The 19,531-nt window shown below is 44.8% G+C and overlaps 1 protein-coding gene across 1 annotated transcript in view; it reads right to left on the bottom strand.

Annotated features, from left to right (window-relative positions):
• Positions 1-4,478: 4,478 nt before the first annotated feature.
• C5H6orf132 (chromosome 5 C6orf132 homolog) overlaps positions 4,479-19,531 on the bottom strand; it is a 50,386-nt gene continuing 35,333 nt past the window's right edge. The window contains exons 3-5 of the mRNA XM_054980609.1: positions 17,369-17,444; positions 10,581-13,653; positions 4,479-7,120 (exon numbers count right to left, since the gene is read on the bottom strand). Of these exons, the coding sequence (XP_054836584.1) occupies positions 7,015-7,120; positions 10,581-13,653; positions 17,369-17,444 (3,255 nt within the window). The 3' untranslated portion in view covers positions 4,479-7,014. The remainder of the gene's footprint in view (positions 7,121-10,580; positions 13,654-17,368; positions 17,445-19,531) is intronic.

Raw genomic sequence — 19,531 nt, 5'->3', positions numbered from 1 at the left:
GCATAGAAAAACTGCCAAATTTAGACATACTGAGAAGCCTTCAAGCTTCTAGTTCCCATGGCTTTTAAAATTAGCCTTTAATGTGAGTGGACCTGCAAAGATAAGAGATTTTCAATGATCAGGAGTGGTGGGAGAAGCTTCAGTGCCCTGCAGAGCTCATTATATCTCCTTATCTGTCATCTCTGCTTTGTGGAGAACTATGAAATTAAGAATTTACAGGCATATTTCCATAATAGCTTTTCTTGGCCCGACCCAGTTTGTAACAAGATTGCCTATAATTTTAATTCGTAAGTAAAATTTTGTTTTCAAAAATTACAGAAGTTCTGTCTGTTAAGTATTGTGTATATGCTACGTGGTACATTTGAGAAAGCCATTGTATGGAAATGGGCATGGTGGTATTCATTTTTTTGTTTAGGATTTGTCAGAAGATTAATGCAACTATTTGCAGTTTCAAAAGACTCTCCTGTTGGGACTTGTTTAAAGAAGCTGCATGGATAGCTTTGAAGACTGAAGTCCTATTTATAGCATGAGACTTGGTAAGCAGCAGAACCAGCTTTGCTGCCCATGTACATCTCTGAGGATGACTCAGTCTTGATATTAAAGACAGCTGCAAGGAAGACAGAGGCAGATTTAATCCAGGAACATAGGGGATAAACTACAGGCAAGCCAGTTGGGTAAGGGCAGATTTTGTTGTTCCTCCTTGAAGATGTTACTGTGGGGATCCAGGCATGGGGAAGTGACACCTGTACCATTTCAGTAATACATGACTTTGCCCTGAGATGTGGCACACACAATACTTTTTGACTTAGTGCCTTGTGTGGAATTTTGGTTTTAGTAGGAAGTGAAACCAGCCAGTTTGGTGTAGTAGTTAAGAGTGGCAGGCCTCTAATCTGGAGAATCAGGTTTGATTCCTCATGCCTCCACTTGAAGCCAGCTGGGTGACCTTGGATCAGTCACAGCTTCTAGCTCTCTCAGCCTCATCTACCTCACAGGGTGTTTTGTTGTGGAGATAATAATAGGGGTGCCAGACCCCCAATGGGAGCGGGGGATTCCCTGCCCTTGCCCCCCCACACCCCGCCCCCACTTACCTGGCCAGCAGGGGGAGCACACCCTCTGTACGCACTCCCCTGCGGAGCTACGTGCTCCCGCAGATCGGGCCCATTTTGGAACGCTGCAGTGTGCAGGAGCACTCCCACGCTCCACAGCGTCTGAAGACGGGCCCAATCCGGGCTAAAACAGGCCTGTTTTGAGGCGCTGCAGAGCGCAGGAATGCTCCGGCGCTCTGCAGCACCTCAAAATGGGCCTGATCCGCAGGCGCGTTTTGAGCCGCTGTGGAGTGCAGGAGCGTTCCTGCACTCCACAGCAGCCCCCAATGCGAGCCCCAGGGAAGCATGAGCGCTCGGGGGGGGGGGGGGGCTGTGCGTTGACGTCACTTCCGGGAAGTGACGTCATCGCACTTTGCGGGAGGAGAGGTAGGAGCCAGGCCCCAATCCCCCACTGGGAGATTGAGGGGGCCTGGCAACCCTAGATAATAATGACATACTTTGTAAACCACTCTGAGTGAGTGTTAAGTCATCCTGAAGGGCGGTATATAAATCGAATGTTGTTATAAACAGTCTTCATTGAAAGGCTTTCCCTGGGACAATCAAGTGTCTTTGCATTGTTGCTTCTAGACTTCGTCCATCACTAGACATCTGTCCAAAACCCAATTCCAAACTAGACTTCTGAATAGTGGAAATGATTTTTTGCACATCCATGTTTCTGCTTCCTTCCAGCCCACTTTTTCACGTCGTTCTGCAGAGGTGCAAGGACTGCACTATAGTTAAACAATGAAATTGGAGTTCATCTTGGTAGAATGCACAAAATCGCTTGTATTCCAGTTACAATAGAAAACGTATATTGCAAAAAGTATGGCAGTCATACCTGCACATACCTGTTTTATATCTGAAAAATGAGAATTGTACATAAAAATGCCAATTTTTTTCATTCTTCCCAAACAATAGAGAAGGATAATATATTTTTTTAATGCAAGCCTGGTCTAGCCAGGTCTCAGAAGCTAAGCAGGGAGACCACAAGCAGATCTCAGGTTGCCAACCTCCAGATGGGGCCTGGAATCTCCTAGAATTACAACTGATTTCTGGGTGACAGCGATCACTTCTGAAGAAAATGGCAGCTTTGGAGGGTGGACTCTATGGCGTGACTCTGCTGATGTCCCGCCCAACGCTCCACCCCCAAATCTAGGAATTTTCCACCCCAGAGCTGGCAACCCTCAGGGAGTCCAGGATCACTATGCAGAGGCAGGCAATGGCAAACCACCTCGGTTTGTCTCTTGTCTTTAAACCCTCTGGAGTTATGTAAGGCAGCTGTGACTTAACAGCACTTAACACACACAGCAACTTTAAAGTTCATCTGAATATTTAAAATACATAATTTGGCCCTGCAAGCAAACATATTTGAAGACTCTTCCATAAATGCAGCTTCCTCCGATGAGATGAAATTGTGCTTAGCATTGCCAGCCTACAGGCCTTTTACTGGCTATGTTTGATCATTTAGATGGGGTAAGTTAATGATTCCTTTGGAGTTCATTAATGTTTAAAATAGCTGTATAGTCTATTTCCGTGTGCTATGCTGGCTATGGTTGTCTGTGACTCTACTCAAATCCCTGTGGGCATTTAATACTACCAAAGACAAATAGCTAGGGTTTGACACGGACACTCCCAATAGTGCAGAAAATACCTGCTTTGTTTTGATAGCTCTGTCTCTCAGGACCAGACCTTTTACAAACAGTTGCTGAGGACAGCTGACCTCAGTGTGGATGTTATTTTGTTCTCTGTGTCAGAGCAGAATGCATAGCTCTTCCGGTTTGCACACACCTTTTTTCCCCACGTGCAACCCTCCTTTGGATTGCAATCACTAGAAAAACCTTTTCATTCTGTTATTTGGAATGTGCTACACATTGGCTTGACTTTTGTGGATCCCGTCCACTAACAGCTGTCCTTCTGGCCTGAGGAGCTGTGCACTGACACCTCTTGTATCCGCAGAAGATTCCTTGGGTAAAAGGAAATTGCCACCTTTAGCAGAGCAGATATGAGAGATCCAACCTCTTAGTTAATATTTCCTGTCCACCATCTGACACATCCATATAAGTTGCCAATTATAGGTAAACATACTGTGGTTTTAGCAGCCATTAGTACTCATTGCAAAACACTCTGTTCCCAATTAGCATAGTTTAGAACAAAAAATAGTTCTCATATAGTAGGTTTAAGCTTAGTTTGCACATATAGAAGAAAAGCCCTGCTGGCTCAGACAAATGGTTCATCTAGTCCATTATCTTGTTTCACACTGTGCCCCAGCACTTGGCCTGGAGGGCCAATAGGCAGGATGTAGAGGCCAGGGAAACACAGATGCAGATATGCCATCTGTGAGGAGGCTGTGAACTAGAGAGGAGATGCAGCTTATGGAAGAAAACAGGAGCTTTCAGGAGAGAGAAGCATGTCTCAAATGTGTGTTTTCCGTGGTCAATTGTATCCTCTGCAGGCCTTGCATTTATTTTACAGTCCTTACACTGACGTTAAATGCTACTTAGCTTTTCTGTAGTTCAAGAGGAGCTGAAAAGTCACACTGAATGTACGAATCCCTTCTTTATGCCAAGCTACACATTAATTTGCCTGTATTGAAGGTAGCAACTGCTTCATATTTCTCCCATACAATGCAGGATATTGTATATGTTTTCTAATGTTCAGAGGACACTCTTGCACCCCATTATGCACAAAACAACTACCCAATTTCAGTAAGAGTGTTTTTAAAATATATATATTAAGGAGTGCTAACCTCTTTGCATGCATGGATGCATCTATATAAACAAGTGTAGGAAATAGGTGAGGCCTGAAGATCTCCCAGAATTGCAACTTCTCTCCCTTGGAGAAAATGGCTGCTTTGGAGGTTGTACTGTATGGCATTATATCCTGCTGCAGTCCCACCCCTCCCTCAAAACCCTCCTTCCCAGGGCTCTACCTCTAAACCTCTAGGGATTTCCCAGCCAAGAACAGGCAACGCTAGTAGGAAAAAATGTAATGTTATAAGTAGTGATCAGATGTCAATAGAGGGCTCTACTACCTTTTAAGCATTAGGTAGTTTGTCATATCATAGGTCTGCAAGGTTGAGAGACATGACCTGCAATTCCCTTTTCTTTGCCATTCTTGTTAGTTCACCATTCCTGTTCCCTCTTCTGTACTGCATTGCATTTGAATGATGTATATATAAAGTAAGCCTCAGGGACAATACTAGCAACCTTAAAACAGTGACCCCCTATGGAATTAAACTACATTCTTGAGATTCTTTCTTACATAAAAGCAAACTTGCTGTCAGGAAAATGAAAGAGGGGAGACTGTACATGGTTTGTGAACTTACAGTAGTATCCACAAGACTGAAAAAAAGATCTGTGGTTTGTTTTTCTGCAAAATGATAATCTGCCAAAAGAATTTTTGGATGTTTATTTTGATTTTTTTTTACTGTTGAGGCATCTGAGGTATATGGGAATAATTTATGAAGGAGTTCCAGAAGGATAACTTTAGGTGGATAGCTGTGTTGGTCTGCCGTAGAACAGCAGGATTTTAGTCCAGTGGCACCTTAGAGACCAACAGGATTTTCAGAGTATAAGCTTTCAAGAGTTGGAGCTCCTTTCTTCAGACCCTCTGACACTTGAAATCTTACACCCTGAAAATATTGTGGGTCTCTAAGGTACCACTGGATTCACATCCAGGTTCCAAAACTTTCTCTTAATTCAACATTTACAAAGCAAACATTTACAAAGTTAACATCATATAAAAGAACAGTACTTACGTTATGAAGTACTCTCATATGGCTTGGATCCTGTGGTAAAACCACTGCTGGAAGGCATTTCTGTCAGTGGAAATGGAATTCCTTGCTTCCCTCCTCCAGCTGCAGCCTGAAATGCTTCTCCCGGGGAACAGGGAACCCCCCCTTCCCCCCCCCACACAGGGCCGGCGCCAGTTTCTGGCACCAGGGGGAGCAGCTTCAGGACTGCTCCTGCCCCCTCGTGCGTGCCCAGACTGCGGGGCGGCGGGTGGCTGGGCTGAGAGGCTGCTGGCCCAGCCAGACACGGTGGGTGGCTGGCGAGGTGTGCGTGCATCCACCCAGCCCTCCCGTTCTGTTGCTCCGCACGCCGCCCTGGACACCTGCCACGCCTGGCCGGCGGCTGCTGTTCCCCGCTGGGGGTGTGTGTGGCGGCAGCAGCAGCACAGGAGAGCTGGGAGGCTGCAGTAGCTGTGGGCCAGGCATGGCAGGTGGCTGGGGCAGCGCGCGGGCAACTTCCCATCCCTCCCAGTCAGCCTGCCTGCACACTGCCGCTGCCAGCTCCGCAGCGTGCGCCCCCGCCCCCGGTACCCTCTCCGGCACCTCAGCACTGGAGGCAATCGCTGGGGTTGCCTCAATGGAGGCGCCGGCACTGAACACACAAAATGTATGAGGGAGAGTTAAAAATCTGCAGTAGGAAGGGAGAACCGGCAAAAACTTGCTAGTGTAAATTTACTGCAGGGTCCACACTAATATGAGAGATATATGCAAATCTATACTGTTTGGAAGTAAATCTCAAGAAATAATTGGGACATGATTCAAAATAAACATTGTTAGGAGCAGGCTTCAGGAATCAAAATAGTTGTCCATTGAGATACACCTTGGAAATGAGTTTTATAAGTGCCAGCACCTGTTTATTAAAGTGTTCAAAGAAAAGCATTAAAAAAATTCTCCAAACCAGTGCAAGCAGGGACTTTCTAAGCATCTGCAGCCTGCCTAAACTACTTTACACACAGTCATTCACATCTCATCTTCTATCTTCAATTGCTGCTTTGCCTTCTTCTACGTGTAGTAGTTAGTAGGACTAGTTTTTCACCATAGCAGGAATGACAGTGAGTGAAGAGACTGGTAGAGAAACAGGGAAAGAGCCATCTCTTTATTTCCCAATAGACCCAGGTCCAGCTGGCTCAGTCTTTCCTGTGTTGGCCCGTCAGGATACTTGTACCTCTAAGTTATATAGCAAGCAGAAATTCAACAAGTGGAGCTCTTCTGAGCTTAGAGATGGCTATACCAGTGCTTGACAAATTCCCAGGTGCCAGGTTGCCATGACACTTAGAAATTTCATTGTTGCCCCTAGTAATTTCATGGTAGCAATAATTATAAAATATGTCATACGTAATGCTGAAGGAAGAAATATTAGCCAGGTTCCTGCATTTTTGGGCTGGCTTCTATTACCAAAGAAAATGTGCCATGGCTTGGCCTCTAGCAACAAATTTTAGCTACTAAATCTCTTATAGTTTAGCTGTTTAAAAGCATAAGCACCCTAAAATGTAGGCAACCTTTGTCCCCTTTACATGTTTTGCATGGCTTGTACTTTATCCCTTCTTCATTCCCACAGCTGTCATCAGATTTCACACACTAGAATTTTGGGGGTTCAGTTCTGTGTTTTAATTGGCTGCTGCTCCTCAGCTGTCCATCTTATCTTGGCTCCTGGACTGTATACTCACACTTCTCTGTTGCTGGACTCTCCCTGGTCTGTCGTTTGCCTGAGATGAGGGTGTCCTTTCTTCCTTTGCTCTTTTTTTGGAGTGACTAAAGCATATTCATGAAGGTGGTACAAAAAAAGTTTGTTTCATAATGATAGTCACCAGTTAACTAGTCCTAGACACAAGGACGTAATCTAATTTTTTAAAGCATATAAATTAAGCAAGTGTTGCTGAATCATTGCATGCTACTTGCATTTGGTACTCATATTGCATAGAATACCTTAGAAGCAGGCTATCAGTTCATAAGACTTACCCTTGGCCATAATAACTTAGACCCATTCTATTAACGAGGTGGTACTGAAACAACTGTAGACCACTTGCAAGCTCATGTGCCCCCCCTAAACATTATCTGAGGAAGATTCCCAGCAAAGCAAAGAGGAGGAGTTCGGTGATGTTTTGGCCAAGCTGCGTACAAAATGACAGCATTTTCTTCTTATCGAAGACCTCCTTGATAGGTGTAAGAAATAGGCTGTCTTGTTCCAGGTCTGACAGTAAATGTATTTGCAGTCCCACCAAACACTAGATTTCCATGGGAAGGTCTGAAGTGGGGAGGAATGAAGACAAAAAATTATTACTATAGAATGGAAAGTCAGTTGTTCAATTCAGTTAGCCCGTGAAGCAAATGTGTGTGTGAGAGAAAGACATATATCTAATTCTCAAAATGGTCCCATCTGCAGATATTTAAATTTAGAAACTACAGCCATGGACAGACAAGACTGATCTTTCTTCAAACCTGAAGAAAGCCCCAGGTTTGCAGAAAAATCTGATATCTAAAAAAGCAGCAGCAGTAGCAGCGCCTGTGCCTCTAAGAAACAAATGCCCTTATTGGCCATTGTGGGAGGTTGCTAGACACCCATAACAGTATTACCAGCCTTCAAGCCTTGGTTTCTGTCACTAGAGGCAGAGGAATGGGAGCAGTACCCTTTCTAGGGCAGTTGTGGCCTTTGAGTGAAGACTCATCAAGGACAGACCCACCAGCAGCTATCAGTGACTTGATATGGCCTGACTATTTATGTTATTTATAGTCCACCTTTCTCACTGAGACTCAAGGCAGATTACACAGTGTAAGTCAATATGGTCAGCAGCTGGGGCATTCAATAAACAATATAATGGGGTATGGTTTGCAGAAATTTGGGAACAGGCATAAATCTGAATACAGAGCAGAAACACTGCTGAAATAAAGTGTAATTAATTTGACATGACATATTAAAGAACAGAGAATACCCAGTAGAAGCATAGCTACATCAACAGACAGTACCCAGTAGTATAGTCTACAGTCACTGTCTCTTTACCAAAGCATCTCACAGTGCAGCCCTATTCTCTGAGTAAAAAAGCCCTCCTGAATAATTAAGTTTTGCACAGTTTGCAGAAAGCCAAGAGAATGGGAGCTTTCCTGACCTTTTCAGGTAGGCCATTCCATAAGGTAGGGAATGTACTTGATTCACTCAGGCTTGGCAGCTTGCTACTGTTGAACTGCAGCCACAACACAAAAGCCAGTGTGGTGTAGTTAGAGTCTCAGACTAGGAACTGAGAGACCCAGGTTCCAATCCCCACTCTGCCATGGAAACTCACTGGATGACCTTGGGCTGGATCAGACACTTTTAGCCTAACCTACCCAACGTGGTTGTTATGAAGATAAAATGGAGGACAGAAGAATGATGTAAACTGTTTTGGGTCCCCATTGTGCAGAAAGGAGAGGTATAAATGAAATAAAGGAAGATTGGCAGGCAGATAAAAATAGGTTGATTGGTGGGTGGGTGGGAAAGAGAAGAGTACAGGGAAAAGTGAGCATATGGGAGTGGCTGGGAAAGAGAACAGGGAAAAGTGAGGCTATGGGAGTGGCCAGGAGGTGAAAAAAAGGAATATTGTGGGGAGGGAGTTCCAGGGGAAAGCGAGGTGCTTCCTGCAAGTCTTGGCAATTTCCTCACTGTACAACTGGGTTCGGCCCAGAGGCCGGCACTTAGGGTTCCCAGGTGCCTGCTTATGGCAGGCAATCTCCCAGGGATTCCAGCTGCTGCAGGCCAATCCTCAGCTGATTGGCAGTTGGAAGCAGGCCAGCTGACGGGGCCCGCTATTGTCATCCTCACACAATATCACTTCTGGGGTGGGCCAGAAGCAACAGCCTTGCGCCAGGGTCAATTCTTTAACACTCGGCCAAAAGCTCTGACACTAGGGTTGCCGGATGGCTTTCCCAAACCAGATGGGGCACTGGTACTTACTACTTTTTCTTTCCTTTGAGCACGCTCACACCCAGCATGATGATGTTACTACTGTGATGTCATCACTGGAGTGCAAGAGACCGGGCAGGCTGGCTAGCCAGCCATTTCCTGGGTGCATGCACGGCCAGCTACTCAGGCCGGGCAGGTGAGTGGGCTGGCCACTCCCCAGGTGTACGCCACTTAGCAGGCTGGGCAAGTGAGCAGGCCAGTAACTCCCCAAGCATGCAGCAGGCCAGCCCACTCGCCTGCCTGGGCGTGCCCTGTGCACACAGTCAAGTGTCTGATATTTCAACTTTGTTTCCCTTGGACAGTCTGGCAAAAAAAAAATGGACTGTCCAAGGGAAAACCGGACCCCTGGCAACTTTAAGTGACACCATCAATTCTGGATTATGCCAGAAGTGATGTCATCACATGGGAATAGTGATCATGTGCCCCCCAGTAAGTTCCCATCTCCCCCCATTTCCCACCAATTGCCAAGCCTTGCTAGACAACCCTTCTAGCACTGCACAACAATGTCATAGTTTTCCTGGATAGATACTGCCAGATGGAGGGCAAGGAGGGAAAGCTGAATATGGAGGTAGATAACAGTATGTTGGTTGGTGGGTGGGTAGGAGAGGAGGAAGCAGGAAAGGGAGAGAGGCTAGCAGGGCGTTCGGGGAGGAAGCACATAAGAAATAATGTACTTCAGTTTTCACTCCTAACATCAGTTGGTATATTTGGAGGAGACACTTTACTGAACAAAAGTATGTGCATCAGCCTCTTCTGCTAACCTTTTGCAAGGGTCAATGTGTATTTATACTGGGATTCTGATGATGCAATGCCCTTGGTTTAATACAGATATGAGGACCAGATAATACAACACAATAAGAGCCAGTGTGATATAGTGGCTAGAGTGACAGACTAGGATCTGGACGACCGACCCAGGTTTGATTCCCTGATCTGCCATGGAAGTTTGCTTGGTGACCATGAATCAGTAACATACTCTCCGCCTAACCTACCTGACAGAGTAGTTGTGAGGATAAAATGGAGGAGAGGAGAACTATGTAAGTTGCTTTGGATTCCCATTGGGGAGAGAGGCAGGGTTTAAATGAAGTAAAAAATCTTTTTTTACATCATGGCTGCCTTCTTGCCTATCCCTGGAGGGTAAACTGGGCCTTTGCTTTCCAAGCTAATGTCCTAATACCACAAAAATACGTATGTTTTACTCAAAAGTAAGTGCCATTTAATGCAATGAGCTTTCTTCCAAGGAATGCATAGATTGAAATAAAGATGCAGATGTACAACATTGTGCTATCCAATAAGATTGTGTGTTTTCCCTGCTTGTGATCCTGAAGCTTCTGGCTGTAATTTTATAATGTGTGCTCAGAGATGTATGTGAACCCCATGTACAGCTGAAAGTAATTTGAAAGGATTTTGTGTTGTCAATCACCTGGTTGAAGAAGCAAGCCTATTTTAAAGGGAAGAACACTTGCCTGTTCATCAGGTTACGGGCTGCATAAAAAGACTTCTGGCACTGTGGCCCTGGCCTGACCATATGTTCACAGTAGTGATGTTTCTCTGGAGCATTATGGATACAACAACCAGAGACAGAACATTGTGTGATATGAACTTGAATCCCAATAAATATAGTCAGAATTTCCCCAATATTGCCTAGAGGGTAGAAAAGTCCTCCAGTTTTTCAGACAGCATACCGTAAAAGATTTTAAGAGGATGCTTATTGCTTAAAAATGTAACCTGCTCTTGACTTGCAATGTTTGTATTTATGCTAAGTGGAACATACCTGCCAGTACTGGTGGAATACTCTCCATTTTGCCCTTTATACTTGACGTCATTGGCCGCGTTATTGTAAGTCACTATTTTCGCAGGTGCTTCCAGGGACAGCCTCCTGCCCTGTGCATTGCTGTTCCGGTGAGTAGAGTTCCGGCGCATCCCTTCCATAAATTGGGAATTGTATGTCACTGTATTGTGGCTGTAAGAACTGGGTGTATTTATGCTGCGAGCAGAAATGGCTTGTCTGTCATATGATCCATCAGGCTCTGACACGTATAGCCGCTTCTTAATTAGAGGGCGGCTGTTGGAATAGCAACTGAGGTAGCCAGCAGGGTAACTTCCACCTGAGTAATGGTGGCTGTATGCACTGGGCCTCCCACTGCTTTCCAGAGCAGGATTGGATATTAGGGAATAACTGTTGCCATATGTGTAGCTTGAATGGTTGAAATGAACGTGCTTATCTGAGACTTGATCATCCACTGAGGTGTTGAAGCCTTTGAGCTTCTCTTCCCCCTTTGAAGAAATATCTGTGGCTCCATTGTCATCATTGCTGAACTCTGGTGGGGGTGGAATGATCTCATAACTGAATCCTTCTTCTGCCTCATTGCTATTGGTGTGCGTTTGAGGTTTCGTGAGAGAGGGGAGGGGAGTAGCAGACATACTGGAAGAGTCTTGCTGCTTCGAGTGGCTGGACTCCAAGAAGCCTGGACCCAAAATGGAAGCACCACACCTATTTGGGGGGAGATTCTGAGATTCATTCTCCCTGAGTTTGTGCAAATCCCTGGATTGTTCTGAAGTGCTGGAAAATAACAGGGGTTTATCATGTTGTTTCCGCCCTAAGTTAGACAAACCACAGGCTCTGCTGTCCGATGGGCTTGCCCCATTAGGCTGCTTACTTTCTGGGGCTGCAGAGGATTCCCTTTGAGGGCCCTTGGGAATAACCATAACAGTGTTAGGCTTGGTATTGTTGTAGTAAATGGTGGATGACATGGTTTCTGACTGGCTGCTGTTGCGCAGCTTTTCTGATAACTTAAACTGAGGCCTCTCGGATATATAACTGTTTTGTCGTGAGGCTGAGGCAGAACACCTGCCTCTCTGGGCCCGTTGTTGTGCAGCCAGGAGAAGAGCCATTGGGGAGCCTCTCTCAACTTCCTCTCCTGTGACAGGATGGATTAAAACATTGCTGTTCACTTGCTCTGTGCTCCTGTTGATTGCAGGTGTCTCTGAGAACCTGCGTTTGACAGAGTCTCTTTGGTTTTCATTGTTATTTGTGGGGATTGGCCCCTCTTCTGCAGTTTGGGAAGACATCACAGAGGGCAGGCTATCTGTGGAGGCAAATCTTGTCCTGTGTATCTTGTATTGTAGGTGAGAAAGTTCCATACTGGGAGCTATAGTTCGAACTGGTGAGGCAGTCCCAGAAGAGGCTGGTGAAGGTGCAGTGGGAACCATAAGTTCAGGCTTTGGTTTCAGAGGGGAGACTGGGGGCTTACAAATGTTTCCATATGTGGAGCTATTAGCAGGGGCGCTAGGGATCTCAGGCTCTTTTCCTCTCAGTTCAGACATTGGTGTATTTTGATTTATTGTGGGTTTTGGAATCTTGGACTCACTGCCACCAAACTGAAGAGTAATTTGTTTCTTTGGTTCTGGATTGTGCCTCAGGTTGGCAAAAGCCAAAGGTGGCCCTCCATCCTTGGCTGGAGACAACAAAGCTTCCAATTCATTTTTGAGTTTCAGAACACAATTTGCCTGCGTGCTGGTAGATTTATTATCTGGATTTGAGTTGACGTTATTGGTCAAAACTTTGCCAGCAGATGGTACATTACCTGGTACTTTCTCTTTCCTCTCAGTGTCTGTACCTGCTGGTGACTGTGGGCCAGTCATGGAAGGTTTAGCTTGTTTTAATTCTTCCATATTGACCTGCTTACAATCTGCAGTGCTTGTTCTACTCTTGTGAACTGCAGCTTTCTCCAGCTGCCTGTCTTCCTTTCTGTAGGAAGAGGACAGCAGGGCTGACAGTTCGTGCTTCAGCTTGTCTAGGTTGCTGCGTTCCTTCCAGTCTTCATCATCAGAGGATGTCCAGTCTGGAGAAGGAAGCTGTGGTTCTTCTCCACGTGGAGTCACTGGTTTTTGAGAACAGTCTTTCAGTGCTGCCTGTTGTGGCACCAGTTCTTTTTGTATCTCACACTTCAGTGGGGAGGTAGAATAGCCATTAGATTCAGGTGTTGGTTTTGGACTCCCAGACCCTGTGATGAATATAGAAGGCTTTTCTACTGTTAGTTTTTCCAAAGGATCTTTCTCTCTAGCTTCTCCTTCTAAGTGAGCAGTGGCTGCAGTCCGTACCGTAAAGTGAGGTGGCAGTGCAGGTCGGCTGTGAGGAACCATTTTAGGGGCCTGCTCCTCTCTCGGGCTTGGTTCTTTGTCTCCGGAGGAAATAGATGATGTTCTCACAGGGGTTGGAGGAGGTATTTTAAATGACCTGGGGAAGGTTTGATGAGGGTCTGGGCTGGTTTGGGGCAGTTCTTTCTCCTTCTGGGTAGGGCTGAGTGGAACAATCAAATTTGGATTGTGAGAGTCATCTTCTGGCTGCCTCAGATTTAGAACAGTCTCAGATTTCCATTTGGAGACACCATTTGAAAAGGGTGGAGTATGAAGTGGTGGTAAAAGGGGAGTTGTAGGAGGGGCTGCACCATCCATAAAAGCCAGAGGAGGAGGAGGAGGAATGAAGTCTGGTGGAGATGGAGTAGTAGGAGAAGACAAATTAGAATATGGATATGAAGGTGGAGCCAGGGATGAAAGAGATGGAGCTGGTGGGGGTGGAGGAGGCACTGGAGGTGGAGGTGGAACTTCCACTGGAGGTAGAAATGGCTCTTCCACTGAAGTAGGAGATGGCAGTAGTTCAATTGAGGTTGGCAGTGGTAGTGGTGGTGTAGGAAGAGGAACTGATGGTGGTGGTGGGGGGGGAGGAACTGATGGTGGTGGTGGAATCTCATCATCAGCCAAGTAGTCATCTTCAAATGCCTTGGGCCTCAGATCAATAACTGAGTTGTATTTTCTGTAACTACCATTGATTTGGGAACCAAGCCCTAGGGAGAAAACAGAATACGTAGTGGTATTAAGCTTTCCTTTCAATTTGCAAATAGTATACAGTAGCTATTTTCCATGACTCTGCAGTGATAAACATTTTTATAAGGCTGGAACCCACCCCACCCCCCAAGTTCAGCCAGTCATGCTCCCAATTTTTAAAAATTAAAATCTACAAGTACTGGAGACTTTCTGATGTTGCAATCTTAAACAGAGGAATGGAATCCCAGGTAGAGGTAGGGTTCAGTTCCTCCCTTGCATGCTGAATTTTAACCCTCTCCCTATGAATGAGGTAACCACCCAGCTCTTATGCAGGAAGGAATTTGGTGCCCTGATGTCTAGTTTGGCCCTTCTGGAATTATCAACAGTGATCTCAATGAAAATAAAATGGGCATTTGTTGTACCCATTACATAATGCCACCGCACCCAGCTGATGCCCAGGAAATGTTCTTCTGATTGAAGAAGTAGATACTGGAGTCAGAAAACCAGAAACCCTATCAACAATTATTATCAAGTAAAATGGATAAGCAAAATCAACTTACATTCCAGCTTCCCAGTGAACTGGGGACTGCTGATTGCTCATGAATGGGGAGTAACTTTATGTATTTTTTCTAAATGTTTGATAATTGCCATGGTTGCCTCACTGCTAAAACTAGTTGAACATGCTTTTGAAGAGGTTAGTGCAACTTAATGATAGCTGCCTGTAACTCTGTGCCAAGCCCTCCCAAGAGCGATGTTAAAGAGTTCTGCATATATTTTTGAAACATTTTAAATAGGACAGCCATAAAAATAGAGAACCAACTTGGCAAAGTAAATAATGGTAAACAATTATTTTAAAGAAATGGACAATTAAAAAAATTAAATGCTGAAAAGAAGCCATCTATAAAAGTTCATTGCAACTTTGGATAAATGTTCATTGCAACTTTGGGGGGCTTCATTCTGAACATATTGGGCACAGTTCTCCAGGAAATTCTCCTGCACGAGGTCCACTGGAAGGAACAGAAGCTATGTAGAGTTTCAGCAGGGACTGTGCAGGTGAATTTGCTTGATGCAGTTACAGCATTATTTCTAGGCTAACTTTCTGATAACATATATTTAACAGACTGAGTCAACAGAATAGGGAAGCAAGGATTCTGAGCTGCACAAAAGGCTGCTTCGGGCAGAGATTCCTGCCTAAAGAAAAGTTTATGCATTCTAAAATCTTATCTCTCTGTGTTCTTCTGTCAGAGCTGGACTTGCGTATTCCCTTTGTCTTTTCTTTGGAACAACACAGTAACCATTTGTGTTGCTAAACTGGATTTCTGTGATAATAAAAATAACTAAAAGTTCCACCTAGCTTTAAAACTAGCTATACACACTTGACTTCACCTCATCTTTGAGCAAAGTAACCAGGTACTTGCTTCAATCTTTAAAATAGGGAGAAACACTAATGAAAAGACTGAGAAGCTACCTGCTTTGATGGTTCTATTCTGTAATGTGTCACATCTGTTCTCCTCCCACTGCATTTACACATCAGAAAAACATGGAGTTCTGTGCTTAGCCTGTGCTACCTAACACATACTTCACTGTAGCCTCCACATAGTGAAAAAATGTATAGCTACCTCATACACTATGGGATAGAAGTAAATATATGCTAAGGTATTTGCTTGGCCAAAATTAGGCTCTTTATAGTTCCACTTATTTCAGTGGAAAGACTTAAGCAGATGCTTAACTGCCTGTGGACTTTCACCACAGGCTGGATTCTGCAGACACGCAGCAATGCATGCAGTTGTTGCCATAGTGCTGTGTAGCAGATAGGAGACTTAGGGCAGGATGAAGGCCTACGGGTATTCATTCTTGAATTTATCACACTTGTATTATCCTTCTTGCCCTCCAAGACAATCAAGATAATCTCATTTTATCCCACAACCGAGAAGAATAACTTCCCAAAACTATCCATTGATATTCATGGTTGAACTTGGGATTTGAACTTTTATTTCCATCCAAACGCAAAACTCTGGCTTTCTGTAATATTTTTATATAGTACTTTACCTTAAGTGGTCAAAGCATCTTAGATACATTATCTTGGGATGGGGATTTCAGGGATCACATGCAATGCACAAGTACATCACATATCACATCTGTATCCTCAAACCTTCCTCCATGACATTATCCTGCTTCATCCTTTGGATTAAAGTAAGCTGGCCTCTAAGACTGAGACTTGCCCAAAGCCAGCCAGTGAGTTTCATGCAGGGCTGGCGCCAGCATTTCTAGCACCTGAGGCGAGATACTTGCTCTGTGCGCACGTGCGAAGCACATGCGCACTCCGGCCCTGTGCGATGATGTCACTTGTGTCCCCCTCACCTGAGGCGGGCAGCAGTGACAAGGGGTGGAGAGGCAAGTGGGGACGCAGTCCGCTTCCTCGCTTGCCTCCCCGCTCGCTGCCGCACTGCCTGGCTTGCTGGGAGCAGAGCTAAGGCAGGCAGGAGAGGCGAGTGGGGCGGCCCACTTCCCCACTCAGCTCCCAGCGAGCCGGGTGCCCTGGTGGCATGGCAGCAAGCAGGGAGGTGAGTGGGGAAGTGGGCCACCCCGCTCGCCTCTCCTCCCCTTCGCTGCTGCTGCTCAGGTCCCGTTTTTGCCTCCCTGCTTGCTGCTGTGCCGCTGGGGCACCCAGCTCGCCGGGACCTGAGCAGCGGCAGCGAAGGGGAGGAGAGATGAGTGGGGATGGCGACTCCTAAGTTCAGTGCTCAAGGCAGCTGCCCCCACTGCCTTAATGGACGCGCCAGCCCTGGTTTCATGATCTTTCTTGGCCAAATCCACTGTAAGCCAGTGTGGTGCTGGACTAGGATCTGAGAGACCCAGGTTTGAATCCCTATTCCGCCATGGAAGCTCACAGGATGGCCTGGGGCCAGTCAAACGCTCTCAGCCTAACCTACCACATAGGATTATTGTGAGGATAAAATGGAGGATAATGAAGTAAGCTGCTTTGGGTCTCCATTGAGGAGAAAGTTGGGGTACAAAAGAAGTAAATAAAACATAAATAAAATCTAGTACACCACATCAGTTGTGGTCAAAAAGAACAGCATATAGATACAACCTAAAGCTGTGTCTGCATTACTGCTAACCAGTGCATGGGTTATGTTTTGGATGAATAACTAATCCAATCTATCTGCATTATGCTGATGGATGACTGTTTATCAGATACACAACTGGACAAAACTATTGACATTGCAGATGGGTACAATTGTTGCCCATGTTAGCCGTGCTCAGGAACTGTATTGATGCTAGGCAAATCAGGTGCTTGCATTGATACAGCCATACATGTTCGTTGCATTTATATTCCCCCCTTCTACCACAGAGATCAAGGCACTGCACATAAAGTTCCCAGAGGTTTTTCTTCCAGGTACTGTCCAGACCCAGACATACTTAATTTCAGTGAGGTCACTATATCTTGCGCCTTCCATTCATACTATGGGTCCTTGGACCACAAGGTGGGTGGTGTACCTATCACCAGACTTGCTTAGCCATGAAATAAATGGTATGGATGGGATGCACCAACCACTGCAACATGGCATTATTGCATATGTGGTTGAGCTGATTTTGCAAAGAAGTTACAGCAATGTTGAAAGAAACTTGTTAGTACAAAAGATCAAAGTTTAAGATAAGGCAGTAACAAGCTGTAATGGATCACATGCAAATGCAAAGTCTCAGGTGACTCAATTGAAACTAGCATCTTACCCAGCGCTGCTTTCTCTTCAAAGCCTTCTGGCACTGATGGTGTTGGGACAGCCACTCCATGTGCCTCTTGAGCATTCTGAAATGGTTTGAAAGATAGACTATAAGATCATAAAAAAACAAGTGCCGGGTGTATAAAATATTCAGAGGTGAAGCAGAAGATGGCACATGTCACATTTTAGATTCAAAACACAAATCAGAATTCTAACTATGAACAAAAATCCCTGGACTTTCACACACTGCCATGCAATCCTTACATGTGGCATTTGGTAATTCAGTATTTATTTGGCATTTGTTATATATCACATTTTCATTTTATTCTGAATGAGATCACATAGATCTATTCTGCAGGAAGTGTTGCTTTCCAGTTTGAGTCTCTTCCATCAGGGGAAAACTGTTTGCACTGGAGGAGAGTGCCACAACTACAGAATCGATCTGCAGGATCCAACCCAATATTTATCAGTCGCTTCCTGGTATATTAATTATGAAATGATAAAATGTTGGCTAAAATGTCACCAGTCTAAAGGGTGAAGAATCACATATTCTGTATTCATTTGAAGTGTTGATGTTAAGCTCTGGTTGTAACTCAGACATTTTATTATTTTGTCCAGATGACTTAACCTACTACCTTTATGAGATTCCAGCACATATTTGCCATAATTCAATGGTCCAAAAATTAGGCATTTTTACTCGCTATCCTGACTCCAGTATCCTCTAAGTGAAAACAAAACCTCCCAAGCTCAGGTCCTGTGCAGTCACTGGAATCATACTCTTAATAGCACATATTGTAAAGCCAAAGACGATGACCACCTCCACCCCCAGCAAATTTGTTGACAGTTTAATTACATCAGTAAGGATGAATATAAAACAGAAGCTTACTATATAGTGGCTTTGGCTTACTTAAGGGATGCACACACAGTTCATTGGTTTTACAACCCAACCAGGGCCAGTTCACCACCCAAGATGCCCCTTGGCATGCAAAATCAGCAAGACCACCACGGGAGAGGAGGTGACACTCCCTCCCAGCCTGCCCAGTTTCAATGTGCTGCAGAATATCTTTGCAGCCCTTGGGAACCAAGGCAGCCTGCACAGCTGCCCGGAGCCAGTGAAAGTGCATGGGAGCAGCCTCCCCTCTTCCACTTGGGCAGCAAACCTCCTCCTGTGTTGCTCTCTCACTGCTTGGGATGGCAAAATGAGTAGAACTGGTAGAATGAGTAGAAATGGTAGACCCTGACCCCATCACCGTTTGCAGAACCAGGGAACCTATCCGTTTGGCACTGCTAGTATTGAATATTTCAGCCACAGAGGTTGAAAACAACTATAGCAAAGGTTGAAAAATGTTTTGTCATCATCCCTAAGTATTTGTAAAAATGGGTGCATGGAAGATGGGGGGACCCAGTCACCAGCTCTGTTCCTTTACTCAAGAAGAAGCTAGAAAACTAAATGGAAGGAAAGAAAGGGTTTGCAGAGTGACATACTCCGTAGAGGGTTGCAAAATAATAAGGCATGCAGGTGAGGGCTACTTGGTCATATCTGTTCACCAAAGCACTTCTGCAAAGTGTAAAGCTGTCACATTTTAATCTTAAATTAGTTTAATAAATGGTTTTATTGTTTTTGTTGTGATTTGTAGCTTGTCTTTGGTCAATATTTGTAGAGAAAGGAGGGGAAGAAATATACTAAATAAATAGGAAACTACTTAGAAAGTATCCTCTTGGTCTATTCATGAGACTATTCTGGAATGTTTACCATACTGATGTCTGGTTCTTGAGTAAATGGGGATTAAATTCTTCCCAAGTTTTAATTTTATTCACAGTAGTGGTTTGTAAATGCATACCCTTGGATTAAAACAGTTTCATGGGAAGCAGTGCTGCTCACCCAGTCGCTAACACACACAGACACACACATGGTTCTATTTGATGACATCCACATGATGAGCCAAAGAATAATGGAGGGTTGCTCATATCATTTTTTATGTTAGTAAGTTCATCTGACATTTCAAAAATCTTATTTTCAGAGCAATATCAAATGCATTCCAATATCAAATGCATTCTAAGCAGTAGTTCAGATGGTCACTAACCATACAGTAGCCACCTGAAACTTTCATGCATGGTAGACGTGGTTATCTACAATCCCATGCTACCAAATGAGGCTAGTATAACCATGTTC

This window comes from Eublepharis macularius, chromosome 5 (assembly GCF_028583425.1).
Source record: "Eublepharis macularius isolate TG4126 chromosome 5, MPM_Emac_v1.0, whole genome shotgun sequence".
NCBI lineage: Eukaryota > Metazoa > Chordata > Lepidosauria > Squamata > Eublepharidae > Eublepharis > Eublepharis macularius.
The sequence above is the reverse complement of the archived record's forward strand: the minus strand, read 5'-3'. Positions and strand labels throughout refer to the sequence as shown.